The sequence below is a fragment of the Sparus aurata genome, chromosome 11 (genome assembly GCF_900880675.1).
Source record: "Sparus aurata chromosome 11, fSpaAur1.1, whole genome shotgun sequence".
NCBI lineage: Eukaryota > Metazoa > Chordata > Actinopteri > Spariformes > Sparidae > Sparus > Sparus aurata.
The window spans coordinates 663,931-683,322 of NC_044197.1; the positions used below are offsets into that span (position 1 = coordinate 663,931).

General features: G+C 43.5%; 2 protein-coding genes across 9 annotated transcripts; one reads left to right on the top strand and one right to left on the bottom strand.

Moving 5' to 3' along the window:
- Positions 1–1,960: 1,960 nt before the first annotated feature.
- reep6 (receptor accessory protein 6) lies at positions 1,961–10,723 on the bottom strand. 7 transcript variants are annotated; one of them, XM_030434579.1, is made up of 8 exons: positions 10,492–10,723; positions 7,232–7,325; positions 6,650–6,788; positions 5,182–5,350; positions 4,951–5,093; positions 4,315–4,337; positions 2,824–2,846; positions 2,421–2,436 (listed from the first exon to the last, which is right to left on the bottom strand). In XM_030434579.1, the coding sequence occupies exons 1-6, from the start codon at positions 10,622–10,624 to the stop codon at positions 4,323–4,325; spliced, it is 693 nt and encodes a 230-aa protein (XP_030290439.1). In that variant the 5' UTR covers positions 10,625–10,723; the 3' UTR covers positions 2,421–2,436; positions 2,824–2,846; positions 4,315–4,322. The 7 variants fall into 7 exon arrangements, with proteins under 7 accessions (XP_030290436.1, XP_030290440.1, XP_030290442.1 ...); XM_030434576.1 differs by lacking the exon at positions 4,315–4,337 and having other exon boundaries at positions 1,961–2,436; XM_030434580.1 differs by lacking the exon at positions 2,824–2,846 and having other exon boundaries at positions 1,961–2,436.
- Positions 10,724–11,502: 779 nt separating this feature from the next.
- LOC115592063 (tetraspanin-33) lies at positions 11,503–15,827 on the top strand. Of its 2 annotated transcripts, none has more exons than XM_030434583.1 (8): positions 11,503–11,684; positions 12,880–12,937; positions 13,812–13,936; positions 14,066–14,140; positions 14,231–14,326; positions 14,422–14,550; positions 14,626–14,809; positions 15,088–15,827. In XM_030434583.1, exons 1-8 carry the CDS (start codon positions 11,628–11,630, stop codon positions 15,213–15,215), a joined length of 852 nt encoding a protein of 283 aa, XP_030290443.1. In that variant the 5' UTR covers positions 11,503–11,627; the 3' UTR covers positions 15,216–15,827. The 2 variants fall into 2 exon arrangements, with proteins under 2 accessions (XP_030290443.1, XP_030290445.1); XM_030434585.1 differs by having other exon boundaries at positions 11,628–11,684; positions 14,648–14,809.
- Positions 15,828–19,392: the final 3,565 nt, after the last annotated feature.

The following is a 19,392-nucleotide window of genomic DNA, read 5'->3' on the forward strand; positions in this document are numbered from 1 at the left end:
GTGAGGAGGATGGGACGCATCAGAGGTGAAATCTGACTCAGTGTCAGGACAAAGCAGTTCTTCCAGAAGGGGTTCGGCAGCATGTTTCGGGCCGGTTGGAGTCCATCGGTACCTGTTTGTAGTGACACTTTTTCTAAATGTCACATGTTGCATCAGAGGCAGGTGACGTCATCAGCAGCTTCTGTCGCCCTCTGCTGGTTCGGTCCAGAACTTTCATTCACAGAACTACAGAGGCGATACACGGTTTACATGTTTATATTATCATAGTACTAAGACATGAAATATTAATTCAGTATATATCCTGTAGAACAGTGCGTGTGATGTGGTATCATATCATATCATATCATAGAGTACATGTCAGCAGAACAGAACATGTGTCCAGTTAGTCCGTGAGCCAGGGCCCCAAATTTGGGCCATCGGTATCATCTGGGGGGACAAAGTCTCATAGTGATTTTTGGCAAGGTATACACCCCTAGTACTAGAAAAATCACGATAGCAGTGCATGGGTGGTAGCGAAATCACTTTTTTTCAGCCCATGAAGTTACTAACCCCCTAAAATAAATTCCGTTTTTGAAATCTGGTGTATATCTGGTTTAGGCTCATAGGCTCTATTGTCAATATTCTATAATATGGTGCTTGGTATTGTTGGAAAGGGGACCTTTTAAGTTTTCATTTAAGCCCAGTACTGAATCTGTCTGACAAACACACAGGTCACATGACTTCTTTAAACCAGAAATAACACACATTTTCTCACAATTTTTGCCTAAACTGTATGCTTTCTTTTACCTTTGTGGCATGAAAGAACACCAGGGACACAAAACTCAACAACCTCAATACTCAAGGCACTCTGATGATTCAGAAAATGTACAATTTACCTATATTTATTTGTGAGAGCCTTAAATTAGACTTGTGCAGCCAGCACTTCAAAATAGAATGGACAAATAGGATGCACGGAATGTTGATGCATTTTGACAGTTTGACAAGGTTTTGTCTGTTGGTTCAGTTGACTGGTTATAACAAGCTGTTTCACAGATGGACTAGAAAGTTCTACTGTTTCTGTGTTGAATACTGGTGTGTATCGACTACATCAGCTATCCATATATATTATATTATATAAACATTATTGACAAAATTATACTTCTAAGACACAGATACTGACGCTTTGTGATGAGTTCTGACTGAGTTCTGACTGAGTTCTGCCTGGACCCGTCACACTGTGACAGTGAACATATAAACCCCTGCAGCGTCTCATCATCCTGCTCCACCTGGAAGCTTTGTTGTTGTCAGTAACGACAGAGCAGTCAAACATTTAGTTTTATTCTGATTAGTGTTTTTTTATTACTTATCATCATGTCATCGTCATATCAGGGTCATAATATGTTTACAAACAAATCAAAGATATCTTACATGAATAAAAACAACATCTGTGATGAAGGAACAAAGAGGACCGTGTCAGTAACCAGAACCAGCTGCTGCAGATGTTGACGGATGGAAACGTGTTCCGCCTCCAGCAGGCGACGACAGCCGCTGCAGCTTTAAATATAAAACCTCAAAACACACAAATAAACTGCAAAGAACAAATAAATCTAACTCAGCGACTGCAGTTACCAGCAGCTGCCTGCAGGAGGCGACACTGACTCATCTACATGTGTAACTGTGTGACTCCTGCAGGTGGTGCGGGTTGGAGGGTGGTGTTGGTGGTGCGGGTTGGAGGGTGGTGTTGGTGGTGCGGGTGGTGTTGGTGGTGCAGGTTGGAGGGTGGTGCAGGTGGGCCAGGTGGTGCAGGTGGGCCAGGTGGTGCAGGTTGGAGGGTGGTGCAGGTGGGCCAGGTGGTGCAGGTTGGAGGGTGGTGCAGGTGGGCCAGGTGGTGCAGGTTGGAGGGTGGTGCAGGTGTGCCAGGTGGTGCAGGTGGGCCAGGTGGTGCCGGTTGGAGGGTGGTGCCGGTTGGAGGGTGGTGCAGGTGTGCCAGGTGGTGCAGGTGTGCCAGGTGGTGCAGGTTGGAGGGTGGAGAATCTGCCGCCTGCTGAACGTGAGCTGGTGAGTTTTGAGCCAGTTTCAGGTGCTTCACATCAAAAATATCGCCCCAAAACTTCAATAATGAATATAAATAACTGAACTGAAAACAACAACTTCTGTTTGTCTCTCTGCAGAGTTTTGGACCAAACGGTTCTGGACTGGTGCGTAAAAATTTGAGGATCTGATAGAAGAAGGAAATCAGTCTGACAGGAGGTTGATGGGATCTGTGAGGAGGAAGAGGAAAACCATCATTCTCTGCTACTCCTCCTCACCAAGGCTCCTCCTCTTCACCACAGAGGCCCCTCCTCTTCACCACAGAGGCTCCTCCCCGTCATCACTGAGGCCCCTCCTCTTCATCACAGAGGCTCCTCCTCTTCCCCATCAGAGGCTCCTCCTCTTCCTCTGCTGCTATCTGAAGGACTGAGAAACAGAAAATGAGGTAATCAATTATTTTGTTATTTCTTATCATTTCATCACAATTTCCTGTAAAATCCGTTAACTGGAGGCAAAATACGTCATTAATTAACCTTTAATAAATAATTAGTGTAGCCTAAAGAGCAGGTAAATAATTCTACAGGCAACACTAAGAATTAGTGTATATCTACTTTTTAAAAAAGATTTATTTGAGATTTCCATCTACAATTAGCATATAGAGGATTTAAATCCTCTATATGCTAATTGTAGATGGAATTAAAGTTAAATGGAAAGTTTGAGTCATTAGAAGGATTTTTATAATAATTACTGATCCTCCTGAGAAAACTAATGTGATGTTTTATCTCGTGTGTATTTGATGAGGATCAGACTTACCGTCAGTCTACACTGACCTCATCCTGACGTTCAGACATGATCAACAGACACAACAATTAAAACCAGTAAAGAATCTCTTCACATTAAAGGAAACGTCTACAGCCACAACAGCTACGGAAGCCCGGAGGAGCCAGTGAGGTCACAGCTCGTCCTGAGTGGATGTTTCAGGGATGATTCTGTCGTTATGTTTGCAGGGATCACACACGTTCTCTTGTCTCAAACCAAGTCAGGAAAAAAGTCTGGCAGGAGAAAAACAATTGTGTGTTTTTGTGATTGTGATTTAGACTCCACCCACAGCTGTTTCCTCTCAGCTGACCTGAGAACTGCTGAATTATCTGATAAAAGTTCTTTCATTTTCAAATTAGGAGAATTTTTCCATGTAGAAAAGAAATTAAATTGAAGGAGGAAAATAACAATGTTCCTGTGTGATGCAGTAAAGTTGTTTAAGGCTCACCTGCAGAGCTGAAACAAACTCTCCTCACATCACTGTGATGAGAATAAAGACTGAAAGCATGAAGGCAGCTTGTAGCTGTTGTAGCGCCCCCTGCTGGAGCGCTCTGATAACTACTGTTACATAAAACATGAGGAAACACTGAAGTGCTGAACTCTGCTGAAACAGAAACAGTATAACCAGCTGATAGATATCAGAACGTTACTTTAAATGTTCTTGTTGATGTGATCGTGACACTGAAGCAACACACTGAGTCAACCAGACGTGACAGTGATGTCACAGAACAGAAGGAGTCAGGAGACATGAATCTCACCGGTGTGCTTCAGCCTCTAGTGGTCAATATTATTACAAAAACAAACACTAAAAAGATGATTCTTACAAAATAAAAGTTTTTCTCCTGCTAAAACTTTTCCCTGCTGGATTTCAAGAGAGATTCTCCTGGAAAAACTTGTAATAAGTTGATGTGATGACTTTTAAAACATCGAACCTTCACTGATTGATTGTGTAGTTTGGTAAAGCTTTAACTGAGTTAACGAGCTAACATGAGTCAGACTAATGAGGGCTGCTGTGTATTCATGTTTTAAAGAGATCGTTGTTGTAACATCAGCCCACTAAACCTGCAGCTGAGATACGATTCTGCTGGTTTGACTCACTCACAGTCACTTCAGGACAAACGTGTTGGAATCAGCAGTTTCTGTGTTGTTGCTGTTGTTCTTTGTGATATTTTGGAGTAGATGTGTGTTAGTTTGTGGTCACGGCAGCTGGTCTCTGTCAGCATGATGCTTCTAGTCTACTTCAGAGCTGCAGGTTTGGAGAGGAGGGCGTCTGAAGCGCTGCGGTCTGTTCTCTCCACGTCATCATGGAGGATCCTGTCAGCTCCACCTGCTGCCGCCCGGCAACACCAACCACAACAAGCTGCTTCACCTTTAAACCATCACAGCGCTGATGATCTACAGGGGTCACTGAGGTTCAAGCTAACTCTGTTAACACCACAGTCACAGTCTGGAAAACATTCTACTGACACCATCCAGCTGACTTACCACGCTGGTTAACCCAGGAACGGCTGGAACAAGGAACAGGACAGTTCAGTTAGCTCAGAGTCCTCGTCTCTCACCTGTTCACCTCTTATCTTATATAAAGCTGCACGCCTCCCATCAGGACGCTGAAGGTGTTCACAGCTTTAACAATACACCCAAACTGCATTCAGACCAACAGTGTGAAGTTCAGCCAAACAATGTAAGTGTTGAACAGAATAAACAATTAAATACATTTATGTCGTAAACATGAGCAGTCAGGATCAGTGGATCTGAAAATCTGAGACTCATCTTTTGCCTTGGATGAACTTTGTTGTGCCAAAATGAAAAGTTGGAGAAGTGACAACAATCTGCTCCGCAGTTTTTGAGATATAACACATTAACTGGACAGAAAAACCAGTTCTCAAACCGGACCGCACTGACGACACTCGATGAAGCCACAGAGAGACCGTCAGGATAAATCAACAGACGTCAGCTGAGAACAGACCTCAACACAGCCGCTGCTGCTCAGCTACGTGATGCTCTACCTCTATGAGCACAGACGGTCAGCAGTCAGGGTGAGAGGGAGGAGCTGGTGCGCTGTCAGGACATGGTTAGCTTAGCTTAGCATAAAGACTAATGAGAGAACTGTAGTTTCCGTACTGGTCGATCTTCGCTGGGCTCTGACGGAGCAACTCTCGCTGCTGATGTTTCTCCAGATGAACTGGGTAAACTTTTAGGTTCAGACTGAGCGCCTGATGGTCCCGGAGTCACCAGAACTTTATTCTTCATCAGAGTGGTCAGGACTGGAGAGAGGGAAAGAAGGAATAATCAGTCAAACACTGTTTTATACTGTATGTAACCAATCTGTACTGGAGCTGAACGGGTCTGGACCTTCTCTGGTGAGGGTCTCAGCAGCGTCCATGGCCTTCCCGCCGAGGTTGTTCACCATGTTGTCCACCATGGCCTCGTGTCGGAGGAAGACGGGCCGGACTACTTTGTTGTAGATGATCTGGGAGCCGTTCCACGATACGGGAGCCATGCACCACAACAGGAAGAGACACTGGACCACAGAGGACAGAAAGACAACGGTGACTACACAAACACTGACGACTGCTGTGTAGCTTCACACTGATGTTAATGTGACCGCTTGTTGTTATGTTTGACAGATAAGGATGTAGAAAGATATCTGATATTTTCTCAGTTTCCACTCTGGCTGCTGAGCTAACATTATGCTAACTAAAGCTGCTCCGGGGACAGTGGCAGGTGACTGGAGGGTAACACCTGTCAAACATTAACACAGGTGTCCTACAGCAGGAACCTCCGAGGAGCAGAAGGGAGCAAGATCACTTGATCTCGATTCAGAGCGTGACAGCAGGACCTCTCCATCCTTCTGTACTTCTGGGTTTAAAGCAAGAAGTGTCAGAAAAGTTACCACAGGTACGACCGACTTGTGTTCAGAGCGACGTCGCTCTTTTACCTTCGGACGTCGGCTCGTTCCGTCATTGTGAAGCAGAATTCACCAAACATTGTAACACACAAAACTTAATGTAGCTCATTTTAAACAGTTACTCATTTGTTTCAATGCGTCTAAATCTTCTTTTCATTTATATTGTTGGTTGGAAGTCTGAGCTGGTTCCTATTTGGTTTGTTAACGTTACAATCTGCTAACGTTAGCCTTCAGTCAGCACGTTAGCCTTCAGTTAGCATGAGCCTTCAGTCAGCACGTTAGCGTTAGCCTTCAGTTAGCATGAGCCTTCAGTTAGCATGAGCCTTCAGTTAGCATGAGCCTTCAGTCAGCACGTTAGCGTTAGCCTTCAGTCAGCACATTAGCCTTCAGTCAGCACGTTAGCGTTAGCCTTCAGTCAGCACATTAGCCTTCAGTCAGCACGTTAGCGTTAGCCTTCAGTCAGCACGTTAGCGTTAGCCTTCAGTCAGCACGTTAGCGTTAGCCTTCAGTCAGCACATTAGCCTTCAGTCAGCACGTTAGCGTTAGCCTTCAGTCAGCACGTTAGCGTTAGCCTTCAGTCAGCACGTTAGCGTTAGCCTTCAGTCAGCACGTTAGCGTTAGCCTTCAGTCAGCACATTAGCCTTCAGTCAGCACGTTAGCGTTAGCCTTCAGTCAGCACGTTAGCGTTAGCCTTCAGTCAGCACGTTAGCGTTAGCCTTCAGTCAGCACATTAGCCTTCAGTCAGCACGTTAGCGTTAGCCTTCAGTCAGCACGTTAGCGTTAGCCTTCAGTCAGCACATTAGCGTTAGCCTTCAGTCAGCACGTTAGCGTTAGCCTTCAGTCAGCACGTTAGCGTTAGCCTTCAGTCAGCACGTCACAAGATGTAGTTTTGTGATCAACTTGTTCTCTCACCTTAAACGCGTAGTAGAACGGGAACCAGTAGAGGAAAATATCGGAGAAGAACTCGCCCAGACTGAAGACCCCGTACACCACCCAGTACGTCAGCCATTTTGTGTCATCTTCTTTGCTCGCACTTTCAATGGCTTTGACTCTGCAGATAAAAGTGGAAACAAGCTGTCAGCGTGTGTCAGGTGAGCTGCAGATCACTGAGAAATTCATTTATCTGTTAAATACCAGCAGAACTATCAGTCAAGTGCAACTGAGACATGTTGGTGTGGTTCTGTGGAGGACTTCCAGCTCAGCACCAGAACACGCTCACACAGTTCTCCCTGAACCGACCAGAAACCAGAAGAGTCACGCAGACAAACTACAACATGGAGCCTCAGGAACACTGCAGTCAGTCAAGTGTCAGAGTCACAACGTTACACTTTCTTATTGATCAAAGAATTCAGAGGAAGTTCTGTCGGACCAGAGAAACGGGTCAGGCAGGTTGACAGTTTGTTCTCTGCTTCCTGTTTTGTTTCTCTGAAGCAATTTCACAGTTTTTCCAGCTACAGAACAGACATCTGTAGAGCAGATAACAGTATTACTCACGAGTAATAGGCCGGATAGACGAAACCGATCAGGTTGCAGAGGAGGGAGGCACCATATCCATACACCAGGTAGAGTCCAGTCAGGGAGACGGCACCTGGAGGAGACACACCGGAGACAGACGGATTCAGGTGTGTTTAAAAACTGCTTGTATTTAAACAAATGATGTTCAGATCTCAGTCAGATCGACGTTATAAACACTTCGATCAGTGTAGAAATCTGCAACATTCACTTCTGGATTGAAAGTGTATTTGATTCCTGACAGATCGATGCTTTTATTCTTTTACTCCATCGCTGCAGCTCAGAACAATACAAAGTTCTGAAGGCCCAAACTGCAGTAGTCAGTGACTGAAAGTCCACACGTCTGGAGGTTTTTGTTCCAAAATGCAAACTGCTGTTTTTACTGTTAAAGTTTGAGTGAATCTGGACGTGCAGGAAGGATGAAGTCAGGTGAGTGATGTCATCAAGGTGATGATAATAAACAGTCTCTGTTTTATCAGGTTCAGGCACAAAAACTACCTGCTTACGTTTAGTAAAGGTTCTTAGTTTGTGTTCAAATATGTACATTTTGTTACGTGTGTTTGTTGGTGAGCGTGAGCGACACAGCGGGCTGCTGGGAAATTCTGTGTGTGTGTTCAAAACATTTGTCGGATGAATAAAACGGACCTTCAGAACAACGACGCGGCGCCGTCACTCTGTGCTGACGACTGGAGAGAAGAACGAAACATTTCCTCAGACAGAAGCAGAAACACGTCTGAACTGAACACATCAGTCACACTTTCATTTCAGATGTGAGTGTTTCAACAGATTCTTCTTCTGGTCCAGTCGATTATATTCTTCACGTTTCACCTTCTGAATGTTTTTTTGTGCTGCAGGTCTCATTTCACACCAACAGCTTCATGACAAGAATCATTAACAGAAGGTGACGAAACAGACGGAGCAGAATCACTTTGAATACTTTCCTCTCTCAGGTCATCAAGACACAGCTGGACTTTTACATTTAAGAGCTAAGCTAAACACCAGATTTACAAATCACAACCAGAAACATTTATTCTCACACAGATTCACAGCAGAAACTTCACTTTGTCTCATTTCTAGTCAGAATATCTCGTTATGATAAAAAGACACAATAAAAACAACATCTCACTGAGTTTAGATGGGAAACTTCTTCTGGACTGTTTTAACTCGTTTAGAAAACTGTTCATAGTTTTTGTTCCCGTTAACTTGAAACAGCATTTTCCAGTTTTCACTGACTGACAACATGAACACTGAAGCCTCAGTCGGGTTTCTACAGTTTATTCAAACACGACGACTGAAAGATGGAAACTGACGAAGATAAATGTGAGATTTTACTGTGTTTAATAAGAAACTCTCATCAGTCTGTTTTCACAGCAGACAAACATCAGACACTTCAACATGATTCAAACAGCTCACTACAGTTAACAACAGATGTTCTGACAGCAGCCATGTTGGGAAATCAGACCCGGGTTCTGATCAAACTGCAGACAGACGAGCAAACGTGTCTGACCCGCCACAAATCCAAACAATCATCGATCAGCAACAACGGCTCAGAAAACCAACCCAAATCTGAAATGAGTAAAACTGGGCTCAGCTGCAGCTTTCAGACGGTCAGAACCAGAAGAACCAGAAGAACCAGAAGAACCAGAAACCATCAAACCACAACAGAACAGACCAAACAGACCCAGTAAGACCAGCATGTTGTGTTTTGGTGCTGGTCTGTTTTTCCAGCAGGGTTCAAGACAAAAGCTCAGATCATCAACACACACACACACACACACACACACACACACACACACACACACCTGCAGCGGAGACAGGAAGTTGTGTAAAGTGTGTCCTACCTCTGATCAGCTTACGCTGCGGTTCACACATGGAGGCCGCTCTGCTGTCGCTGCGTCTCTGTGATAATCTGCTTTAACAGGCAGAGTGGGGACACGGTGCACCAGGCACTACAGTGACATCACAGCAGAGTTACTGATCCGCTGTAGGAGCGGCAGCCTCGTATGAATGGACCCTGTTCACTGTTCACTGCATGTGGTCTGCAGGAGAACACATGAACCAGCGCAGCTCAGTGTTGTAGTGTGTTTCTGATCGTATTGATCATCAGACACGCAGATTCTTCTTTAAACCTGCAGCAGGAACAATCATCCATCCACAGAGCTGCAGGCTTCAGAACCACAAAGCGGGTTTTGCATTGAGATTTGTTTTTTTTTTAATATCTAAAAAAAAAAAAAAGCACACCATGATGTCTGTTCTACCCAGCTAACTGGACAGCTAACGTTAGCTGCTAAACGAGCAGACGTAACTGTCCAGCAGCAGCTGAACTTCATGACCCAGCTCAGCTCTGCAGAACTGAGTTTGTGTTCTGTCTCGACATCGGCCCGGTTCAACTGCATGTGTGTCCGTCCTGGAAGAGGGATCCTCCTCTGTGGCTCTTCCTGAGGTTTCTTCCATTGTTTTTTTTTACCCTGTTAAAAGGTTTTTTTTCCATCATCATGTGAAGTTTTTCCTCACTGGAATCGAGGGTCTAAGGACAGAGGATGTTGTTCACTGTACAGATTGTAAAGCCCATTGAGGCAATGTGATTGTGATTTTGGGCTATATAAATAAGATTGATTTGATTTGATTTGATTTGAACTGTTCAGTGATGAAACTGGATCAGCTCATGGAGACAAAGTTCCTCCTGATGTCTCTGTGAAGCACCTGGCTGACGTGGTGTGATGGTGTTTATGAATCAGCTGCCCGTCTGTAGATAAACCAGCTGACCTCAGCTGAATCTGAACCCGTCCAGATCGTCGATCGATCAGGTATAAATATCATCACCATATGAAGTAGTTTTGATCAGAAAGCTGCAGAAGTCACGGAGCGACATCATGTTTCATGTTTGTGTCACCTGGTGACACCATGTAGTGTACAATGAGGTCATCACAGCCTGTGTGATGAAATCATCTGCCTGCTGATTGATTGATTCATTGATTGACTGATTGATTTATGAATTTTAGCAGAACAGAGAAAATCCAGCGCAGCACAAACGCTGACCCAGAAGCAGTTCCCAGGTTGCTGTTTGCAGACAGCAGCTGCTCTCTGCGGCCGTTCACAGGAGGATTAACTGAATCCTCTTCAGTTCGGCTCTAACACGCAACAGGAAGGTAAAACTGTGCTGATATAAAGACGGTGACCACAGAATCATCCAGACAGTTTCTATCATGAAGCCAGCAGAGTGACAGCAACAGCTCACTTACCCCCCGCCAGGATCTTCTTCCTGATCCCCGTCTTCTCCTCCATCTTCCCCAGAAAGTCCGTCACCACGTTCTTCTCGTTCAGGAACTTGTCCACTCGGTCTCTGATGGACGAGAACATGTCCAGCAGGCCCATGGTCCTCAATCAGGTCCTCACACAACAGAGGAGACGGAGGAAGACGACCTGCAGCACCGAGGGAAACACAGCAGAGTGTAATCCTCCAACTGACAACAATCTGCTTTAATGGGAGGAGGAGGAGGAGGAGGAGGAGAGGAAGAGGAGGAGGAGGAGGAGGAAGAGGAGGAAGAGGAGGAGGAGGAGGAGGAGGCCAAACACAAAAATTCAACATGTCCTCCAAACAAACTACAAACTCAGACAGCAGCTGGTGAGCCGAGCGTTCAGCAGCTCAGGAGACGGATGTTTCCTTCAGGAGGGGTGGAGACCAAAAACAGAGCTAAAAGAGAAAACACTGTGTGATTTATCAACCAATCAGATCAGCAGATGGAGAGCACTGCCACCAGAGGAGCCAGTCAGTGGAGAGAAGAGTGACAACATGTTTTCAGTGTCTTTCTTTTTCCTCTTTACTGAAATAAACTCCAGTTCTAACAGAAGTGATGCTACAGCAGCCACGCTAACCTCAAACAGACAGTCACACCTAAACCACGCCCACAGCTGACAGCAGAGCTTCAGTGGATGCTGATTGGTTCAACCACTGTGTGTTCAGACACAAGCACAGAGCTGCACGTCTGCTGAGAGATCACTTGTCCTGAAAACGTGAATAAATGAGTTAAAGCTGTTGACTTTCTTGCGTGGAGCAGATTTACATGAAGTCTCCTGATACAGTTCCTGACCCTCAGAGGATGAACCATTGTGTTCATTCTCTCATTATCTGATGAGAAAATACGGAAACTAAAATCAGATAGAAATAATAAAGCCACGTTGACAGAAGTAAACATAGTAGAAGTGATGTTTAACAGAGGAGTTGAGCTGTGATGAGGTCTGACAGCGACGTGCAGCAGCAGACGGAGGAATGCGTCCTGCAGGCCGCCACACGTCTCTTCCTGCCGCCATGTGAGCAGATAACAAACCTCCAGACTCGTACTGCAGCCTGACAGGAGCACAGATCTGCTGAGAGGAGATGAGAGGATACCGAACCATTAAGTACACTTTATTCATCTTCTGCTACTTCTTCTGGGTGAGTCGGGACAGTCTGATGACACTTTGACATTGTTAGTTCACATTGTTCAGCCTGCTGCACTTTGTGGTTCTGCTGCCAGAGATTCCAACACCTCACAGGAACACGACGGCCTGAGAGCAACACGCTGTTCTGTGACAAACTTCAACTTCTAGATTATCAAAAGAAAAGCTTCATTTATGGAGTTAAAACGTAACAAAGACTTTTATTAACAGATATTATGATTTCATTGATGTCCACAGATGTCACTACCTGAACATGTTGTGACTGGTTCTCTTCATGCTCAGTTTTCAGTGTAATGAAATCTGAACATGTCAGCGTAGAGAGAGTTTTAATGGAGGTTTATTTCTGTCAGGAGCAAAAGTTCATAGTTGAGAGTCGATCAGGATTAAAAGTAATGAAGTCAGAATTATGAGAGAGAAAGTCAGAGGAGTCAAATTTACATCCAGATGTGGCACAAATGTCATCTGTAGGTGATTTAAAGCCTGTTTTCTGTCTAACGCAGCAGTCGTGTCTGTTTCTATCAGGCAGCATCACAATCAAAACAAAGTCGACACGCCCACATAAAACTCGTCTCTCAGCCGGATAAAATCAGCAAATGTTTCTTTTCCTCTGTTGATCTCAAACCAGTCTGAGAACAAACTCTTTGATTTCCTCCTGATATCGACTCTGTTGGTATAAAATTATAATTCTATCTTATGATCTTTCGTATTATTGTAATAAATATCTGATCTGATCAAACTGACTGAACACGCCTAGTTGGACTCTATCATCCAGAACTCAGAACTGGACTTCCATCACTTAACAATGTTTACTGAAACAGTCACTGACATGTTTCTCCACTAACTCACAGACAAAGAGACGTTAGAACTTTACATTCCTCAGACTTTTCTTGGAAGTGTTTCTGTACACTGAGTGTCGTGTTCTGTGGGTCATCAATAAGATGTCAAGTTCAGTATTTCATCTTCTCACCTGTACCTGTAGAGACACGTCTGCACCGACACACACCGCCTTCAGTTTCAGCACAGTGTTGTCGAGTTATTCAGACTGACATCAAGTCAAGGATGTGTTTAGCCTAGCTTAGCACAAAGACTGGAATCAGGTAGAAACTGTTAGCTTCACTTCATCAGAAGAGATCCGTCTGTCTGCTTCACCTGCACGCTTCATCATCACCTGTGACTCTGTGACTCTGCAGGTTGTGAGCGCCGTCCTCACAGCAGTGGGGATCTATGCCAAGATCGCCAAGGAGAAAGGTTGGTCACAAACTAAACCGGCTGTGCTAATATACAATAGAACATATAAACTAATATGTGAATGTTTATGTGGGACACTTTAACTGGTGGGGAGTTCTGTGTGACGGATGATTGTCACCTGCAGCGATGATGATCACGTGCTCATGCAGGGGAGCAAACATGTTCTGATTGGTGAAATGAGAAAGATTCAGGTTACACATCAGTTTGTATGTAAACTGAGAGCACACTGACAGACACAAAGGCTTCATCAAGTTTCTATGTAGAACCCCAAAGTTCGTCCTGCAGGATGTTTTGGCTGCAGATCACTGAAAGTACCACGAACGCTTCAACAGTGAAGTCAGCGGCTGTAGGACAGAAGTACAGCTGCTGACTAAAGACGAACTCAGGCTTCGATACTGGAAGACCTGAAGAACTCTAAAGTTTGATTTAATTACTGTAGAGATCCGGAGCAGATATGAGGGACTCTGGAGGTCAGTCAGTCTATAATGACGTCGTGCTAACTGCTGCCTCACACAGGTTCACTTATTAACAACATTTTACAGAACAGACAACTTGAATATCAAAATGTTTTAAAGCTGCTGCAAAAACAACAAAGTCAAATTTAAGAGGAAACTCCAGATCTGTAACAATCAACACAACATGGACACTGTGTGTGTGTGTGTGTGTGTGTTTGTGTGTGTGTGTGTGTGTGTGTGTGTGTGTGTCAGCTTATAATAACAATCTGATAACATTCCTGAGGATGAGTCTGAAAAAGTTGATCAGACATGTTTAAACTTTTACTCACCGATTTATTTGAAGGCAACAATTGAACTGTGTGTGTGTGTGTGTGTGTGTGTGTGTGTGTGTGTGTGTGTGTGTGTGTGTGTGTGTGTAGATGTGGTCGACACCCTGACGTTGGATCCGGCTCTGCTGTTGATCATCGTCGGCTCTGTGATGTTTCTCATCACGTTCCTCGGCTGTTTCGGGTCGCTTCGTAACGCCACCTGCCTGCTGAAGACGGTATGATTGATCGCTGATCAGCTGATCACTGAGCTCTGATATCTCCAGTGTTCAGTGTTACATGTTGCAGTTTGATTGATGGGTGCAGCCGAGCTCTGACTGTTCAGGTCATCTGTTTGGTTCCTGTAGTTTCTGGGGATCCTGACGGCCGTCCTCCTCCTGCAGATCGCTGCGGGAGTCGTGGGATATCTCTTCACTGACAGGGTGACATCACACTGATGACATCAGCAGATATAAAGTCACTTCCTGCAGCCGGCTGACTCTCTCTGTGTGAATGATGCTGTTTCTGTTCAGGTGATGGAGAGGACGGAGAAGCTGATGATGAAGGCCATCGTCCTCTACAGGGAGGACCAGGACCTGGAGAACGCCATCGACTTCATCCAGAAGAAGGTGAAGAAGCAGCAGAGTGATCCGAGTCTGAGATGACCCGGTGTCGGAGGACCGTCGGGCTCGTTGGTGCTGAACTGACGGTTGTTGTGTTTCAGTTTCAGTGCTGTGGAGTGGAGAGCTACAAGGACTGGTCCCACAACGTCTACTTCAAGTGTTCGGACACCAACCCCAGTCTGGAGGCCTGTGGAGTTCCCTTCTCCTGCTGTGTGCAACTACAGAACCAGGTCAGAACCAGAACTACATTCTGCTGTTCTCTTCCATTCAAAAAGAAACGACCATAAACATTTCTCACTTGTCAGCGGTGTGTTGTTTCCTCTGCAGACGGTGCTGAACACCATGTGTGGTTACGGGATGCAGCAGCTGGAGGAGCGCTCGGCCCGTCAGGACGTCTTCACCATCGGCTGCCTGGAGAAAATCGTCTCGTGGGCCAAAAACAACCTGCTGCTGGTCGCCGGGCTGACCGGCGGCCTGCTGCTGCTCGAGGTAACGATGGAGAAAGAAACAATATCAGCACAGGTTTCAGAAGCTCTGTCTACAGTTACACCTGGAGCCGAGTTCAGTGTTTTATCAGTAATGAAGCAGAACCGGGATGGAACCATCTGTCAGGACCCATCTGTTAAACAGCAGCTATGAATTCTTGAGTGAAGTTGTCATGTTGTTTTAACATAAACAGGCTGCGGTTGCCATGAACATCTGAACAGTGACTCATCAGCTGGATGACAGAACAGCAGGATCAGCTGACGCCTCTCATGTGTTTGCAGGTGTGTATGATCAGTCTGGCTGCTGTTCAGATCTCCAGGATCAACAAAGTCCAACGACAGAAGAAAGAAAGCTCACACAGAGGCACTGCAGAGAGGAAGGACAGCTACTGGTATCCTCCGTTTGCTGATTTTGATGATGAATAAAATCAACTTGTGAGAGCTGTGAAGCTGATCGTGGAGACGGACACCAAGAAGCTCTGTAAAAAGATTTTCACTGCTTCTGCTTCAGATAAATAAACAGCTGATTGTGGGTCAGACAGAGTGAGACGAGCTCTGTTCACACTGTGAATTTAATACTTAAGTTGTGTATCTGAGGCGCTCACAGTGAACAGGTGCTGAACTACCTCATATTAATACATCCTGTTTGTGTTGAAGTGATTCTAAAAGAAAGTCAGTGTTCATCGTGAGCACTGAACAGAGCTTCAGCTTCATGTTCAGGATCCAGAACACAATGTGAAAAGATGTATTTTATATTACAGAGAACAGTTTCTTCTAGATAATTAAGAGTGAAAACACTGTAGTGTTGTATTAGTACTGCAGATATGATGAGTGTGTAGTACAGACGAGCCACAGATTCACTTTGTCTTCTTTTTAATTGTCTGACTTTTATTTACTTTTGTTAGTTTTGGGGTTTTACTCTTCAAACTATATTGTTAGTTTTTTCAGTCATGTTGTCAAATCGATGTATTACATCTGTGGAGTTGCTCTTTAAATAATAAACCCAGAATACAACCAATAAACACTCTCCAGTGTCAGAATTAATACAATTCTCTATAAGTGTTGATGATGTTTCTTGTCTGTCCTGTAAATCTGCCTCCTCACATCAGTAGAGTTATCTGCTGCTGCCCCCTGCAGGCTGCAGAGTGAACTACATCAACAACACCTCACAGGTACAGGTGACATCCTGTTGTCCTGTTAACTTCAGTGTTAACACCACAGTGTAAGAATTATCTGTTACAAGTGCTTTAAAATGTACTTTACTAAAGTATGAAAGTAAAAGCATCAAAATATCATAAGTAACAAAAATGTAGGTACTAATTTTGCAGAATTGACCATTTCATAATAATGTGTCCTAATTATTGATGCATTATTTGTGCATCACTTGTATAATTGTTATATTCTACATGTTAATAATAACTGTAATATTGACCTGATTCTGCAAAGAAACTAAAGCTGCTGTAATGGAGAGAAAAGTACAAAGTATTCAAACAGTCCTGTGGTGTTACTGTTAACACTTAAAGTAGTTCATGGTCTGGGCCAACACGGGTCCAAGAGTCTTTTTAGTCCCAGCCTCTTTTATTCAATAAATGTTCAACTAAAAACTCTTTTACATGGTTTTCATTTTGAAGTTAAACACGAGACAGCTTGAGGATTTCCGTAATCGTCCTTGAGGAGAGAAACTGTCAGCATGTGAAGTCAGGAGACCCCCAGTAAGCCTGTTAATCCCTGTTGTTCCTCCCTCACTCCATAAATCTTCATTGTGACTTTAATCTGTGGTGGAGGATTATCATCTGAAGCACCTGTGGCTGCGTGCAGCCGCAGGGATTCAGTCCCGTGCACCCTCACGCTCACTTTATTGGATTAATGACGGCAGCTCTCGTGAGTGTGTTAATAATAGCAGCAGCAGCAAAGTGACGCGTCCATCGTGTTCCCTCTGCTGTTACTGACGGGCAGTGAACGCATCATGTCTGCTTTTCTCTCTGTTCACAGATTAAAGTAATAAACTACAGAGTTAATCTACCATCTCTACACAACTGCTTCTTCCTTTACACTAACCTGAGCTCACCACATCCTCACTCCTCTGCCTAACACAAGGATGTCACACTGATCCTCTCATCTCACTCTCAGAAACAAAGTCAAGGTCAATTTACAATCTTTTGTAAAAACGTTTGAAGTCTGATTTTCTGTGAAAGCAGCACTCCAACAAACTGTATGAAAAACTCACTGATTAAAAGTAAAGATGTTGTACAAAATATTTACTTTGATAATTAAAACAATTCAATTATTAAATGTAATTCAGAATTAAAAGTACAATTATACATATAATCTATACAATCATGTAGGCTGTAGAAACTATAGGTCCAGTGTCTGATAATAGTGTTTATTATTATTATTATTATTATTATTATTATTATTATTATTATTATTATTATCTTACAGCCAGTAAAATAAATTATTTAAAGATGTGCAACTTCTTCTCCTATGCAACATGTCATCTGCACATCTCGTAACTAAAGCTGTGTAATAAATATCAGGAGTAAAAAGTACAATATAACCTCCGACTCATGTAGTGGACCACTAACTCAAAAGCTCACGAACCTCAGAAATGCACTTAAGTAAATGTACTTGATTACATTCCATCATTGATACAGCAACAGATCCAGAATGTGTTTAACCTACAGATGCCACCTGTCCCGTTTCTCCCAGAATTGTTCTCTTTTTTCAACAGCTCCACAACAAACATAACATGATAAGATATTAGAAACATTTTCTTATTTATGACTGATCAGAATATCACGTCACTGACCTCCTCATGCAATTCCCATGAGCACGAGTGACTCAGAATCAGAATCAGAATTCCTTTATTGATCCTGCAAACGGCGAGATCTGCGTGTCACAACAGCCTAATCAATAAACATTAATAAAAGTACAAAATAAACAATATATAACAGAAAGGTAAAAAATAGATTCTTACATACATAATATGTACTAGTGCCCCGCCCCTTTCTGTGACATCATCCCCATGAAGTCATCATTCACATTTAATTTAATTAATTTTATGGTAAAAGTACAGAACAGGAATCAGTAACCTGAATGCACCCGATTACAATATTTAAGTAATGTAACTTGATTACATTCTGTTAGTTTTGGATTAATAACAAATGAAGACCAGATAAATTAAATATCAATTTTAAAAAAGTATCTTTTTGTGTATCCTGTTAACAAGTGTTTATCTGTGTTTGTTCTATTAATTTGTATCTTATCTTTTGACAAGAGAAGTTACAGTAAATAAGATGCAGTTGAGTTTCTCTGGCAGGGACTCGAACTCAGGATAAAAGCAAATCTTTGATCACAGAACTCCTACTCTACCTACTGAGCTAAACAGCTTTATATGACGAGAGAGTTCTCTGGTTCAAATGACGTAAACCACGTCAAATAAGTCCCGCCCACAGATTTTCTGACTGAATCCAGGTGGTGTACGCCAAAAGGGGCGGTCTCGCTCGTTTCCCGCGTGAAAGTTGCGCATTTCCCTCCAAAAACTTAGATGTGTATAAAAATGGCTGACTGATTGTCACTCTGTTTGGAGCTGCTCTTCTCTGAGGACACGAACACGGTGAGTAAACTGTTCTGTACGAATCTGCTTTATGTGTCCAGTTACCTGCTCAGTACAGGTGTATTCATGTCTGTGTGGGAGGTGTACAGATAGTTAATACTTATTTATCTCAGGTAAGAAGTCCAGGTGATGTTCCTTCATATATCAGCAGCTCCACATATTAACTACCTCCATGCGCTGTCTGCCAAGTAACTTCTACATATGTGCGGGTTAAAATAGAGCCAGCCTCCCTCTCATGTGGTGAGATTTGTTTCTAGCCCAAATGTTTCTGAAATAACTCTGAACAGAAGCTGAAGACGTCTCATTAACTGTTAAGTGTTTAGGTAAATTCGCCTCGAACTTAATCCTGTAATTACAGCCAATCCGTGATGAACGTTGTGTTTTGTTCCATGCACCAAACTCCATTGTGATTTTGGTCGGTTTTATCTCTGCCATGTTAATTACATGAATAATGCACAGTTAACTAAACTTTGGTCACTATCTTAAAACAAGACGGTAGTTTCGGTAAAGTCGGCATGAAGTCTTTTTAAAATGTATGTATTATTTAGAACGGCATGAAAGCTGTTTAGCTAACGTTAGCTGGTCAGTTTAAGTGAGTGGTTCTGTTATGCTATGTTAGCTAGCTGACTTTAAAGTTGTTGCAGATGCACTGCACGGTTTGGAAACACGTTAGCAGAGGCTCAGCTGTCTTTATGAACGGTACTGACACAATAACGAGCATATAAAGACGTCTGAGTCATTTAATCGTCGTGTTTTTACAGACAGGTTTGCATGTTAGCTAACGTGTGTGTCTTGTTGGGGAGTGTTAGCATGACGCCATTATCCTGCTGTGTAATGTTAGCTTGTTAATACTAGCATCATTACAGCTGAATATCTGAGTACAGCACAGTTAGCTAACAGGCTCCATGTGTTGTGTGTAATAATGTCTGAGTATGTTAGTATGTCAGCATCTAGAAGGTCATTTTGAGCAG

Bases quoted from the DNA above. Each gene is read 5' to 3' on its own strand.
- reep6 (XM_030434576.1), bottom strand. From the start codon at position 10,624: ATGGGCCTGCTGGACATGTTCTCGTCCATCAGAGACCGAGTGGACAAG. The intron at 6,789-7,231 runs GTGAGTAATACT...TTTTATCTGCAG, and splicing joins GTCTATCCGGCCTATTACTC to AGTCAAAGCCATTGAAAGTG. The intron at 2,847-4,950 runs GTACGGAAACTA...TCTGAACGTCAG, and splicing joins AGCCCAGCGAAGATCGACCA to GATGAGGTCAGTGTAGACTG.
- LOC115592063 (XM_030434583.1), top strand. From the start codon at position 11,628: ATGAGAGGATACCGAACCATTAAGTACACTTTATTCATCTTCTGCTAC. The intron at 13,937-14,065 runs GTATGATTGATC...TGGTTCCTGTAG, and splicing joins CCACCTGCCTGCTGAAGACG to TTTCTGGGGATCCTGACGGC. The intron at 14,327-14,421 runs GTGAAGAAGCAG...GTTGTGTTTCAG, and splicing joins TCGACTTCATCCAGAAGAAG to TTTCAGTGCTGTGGAGTGGA.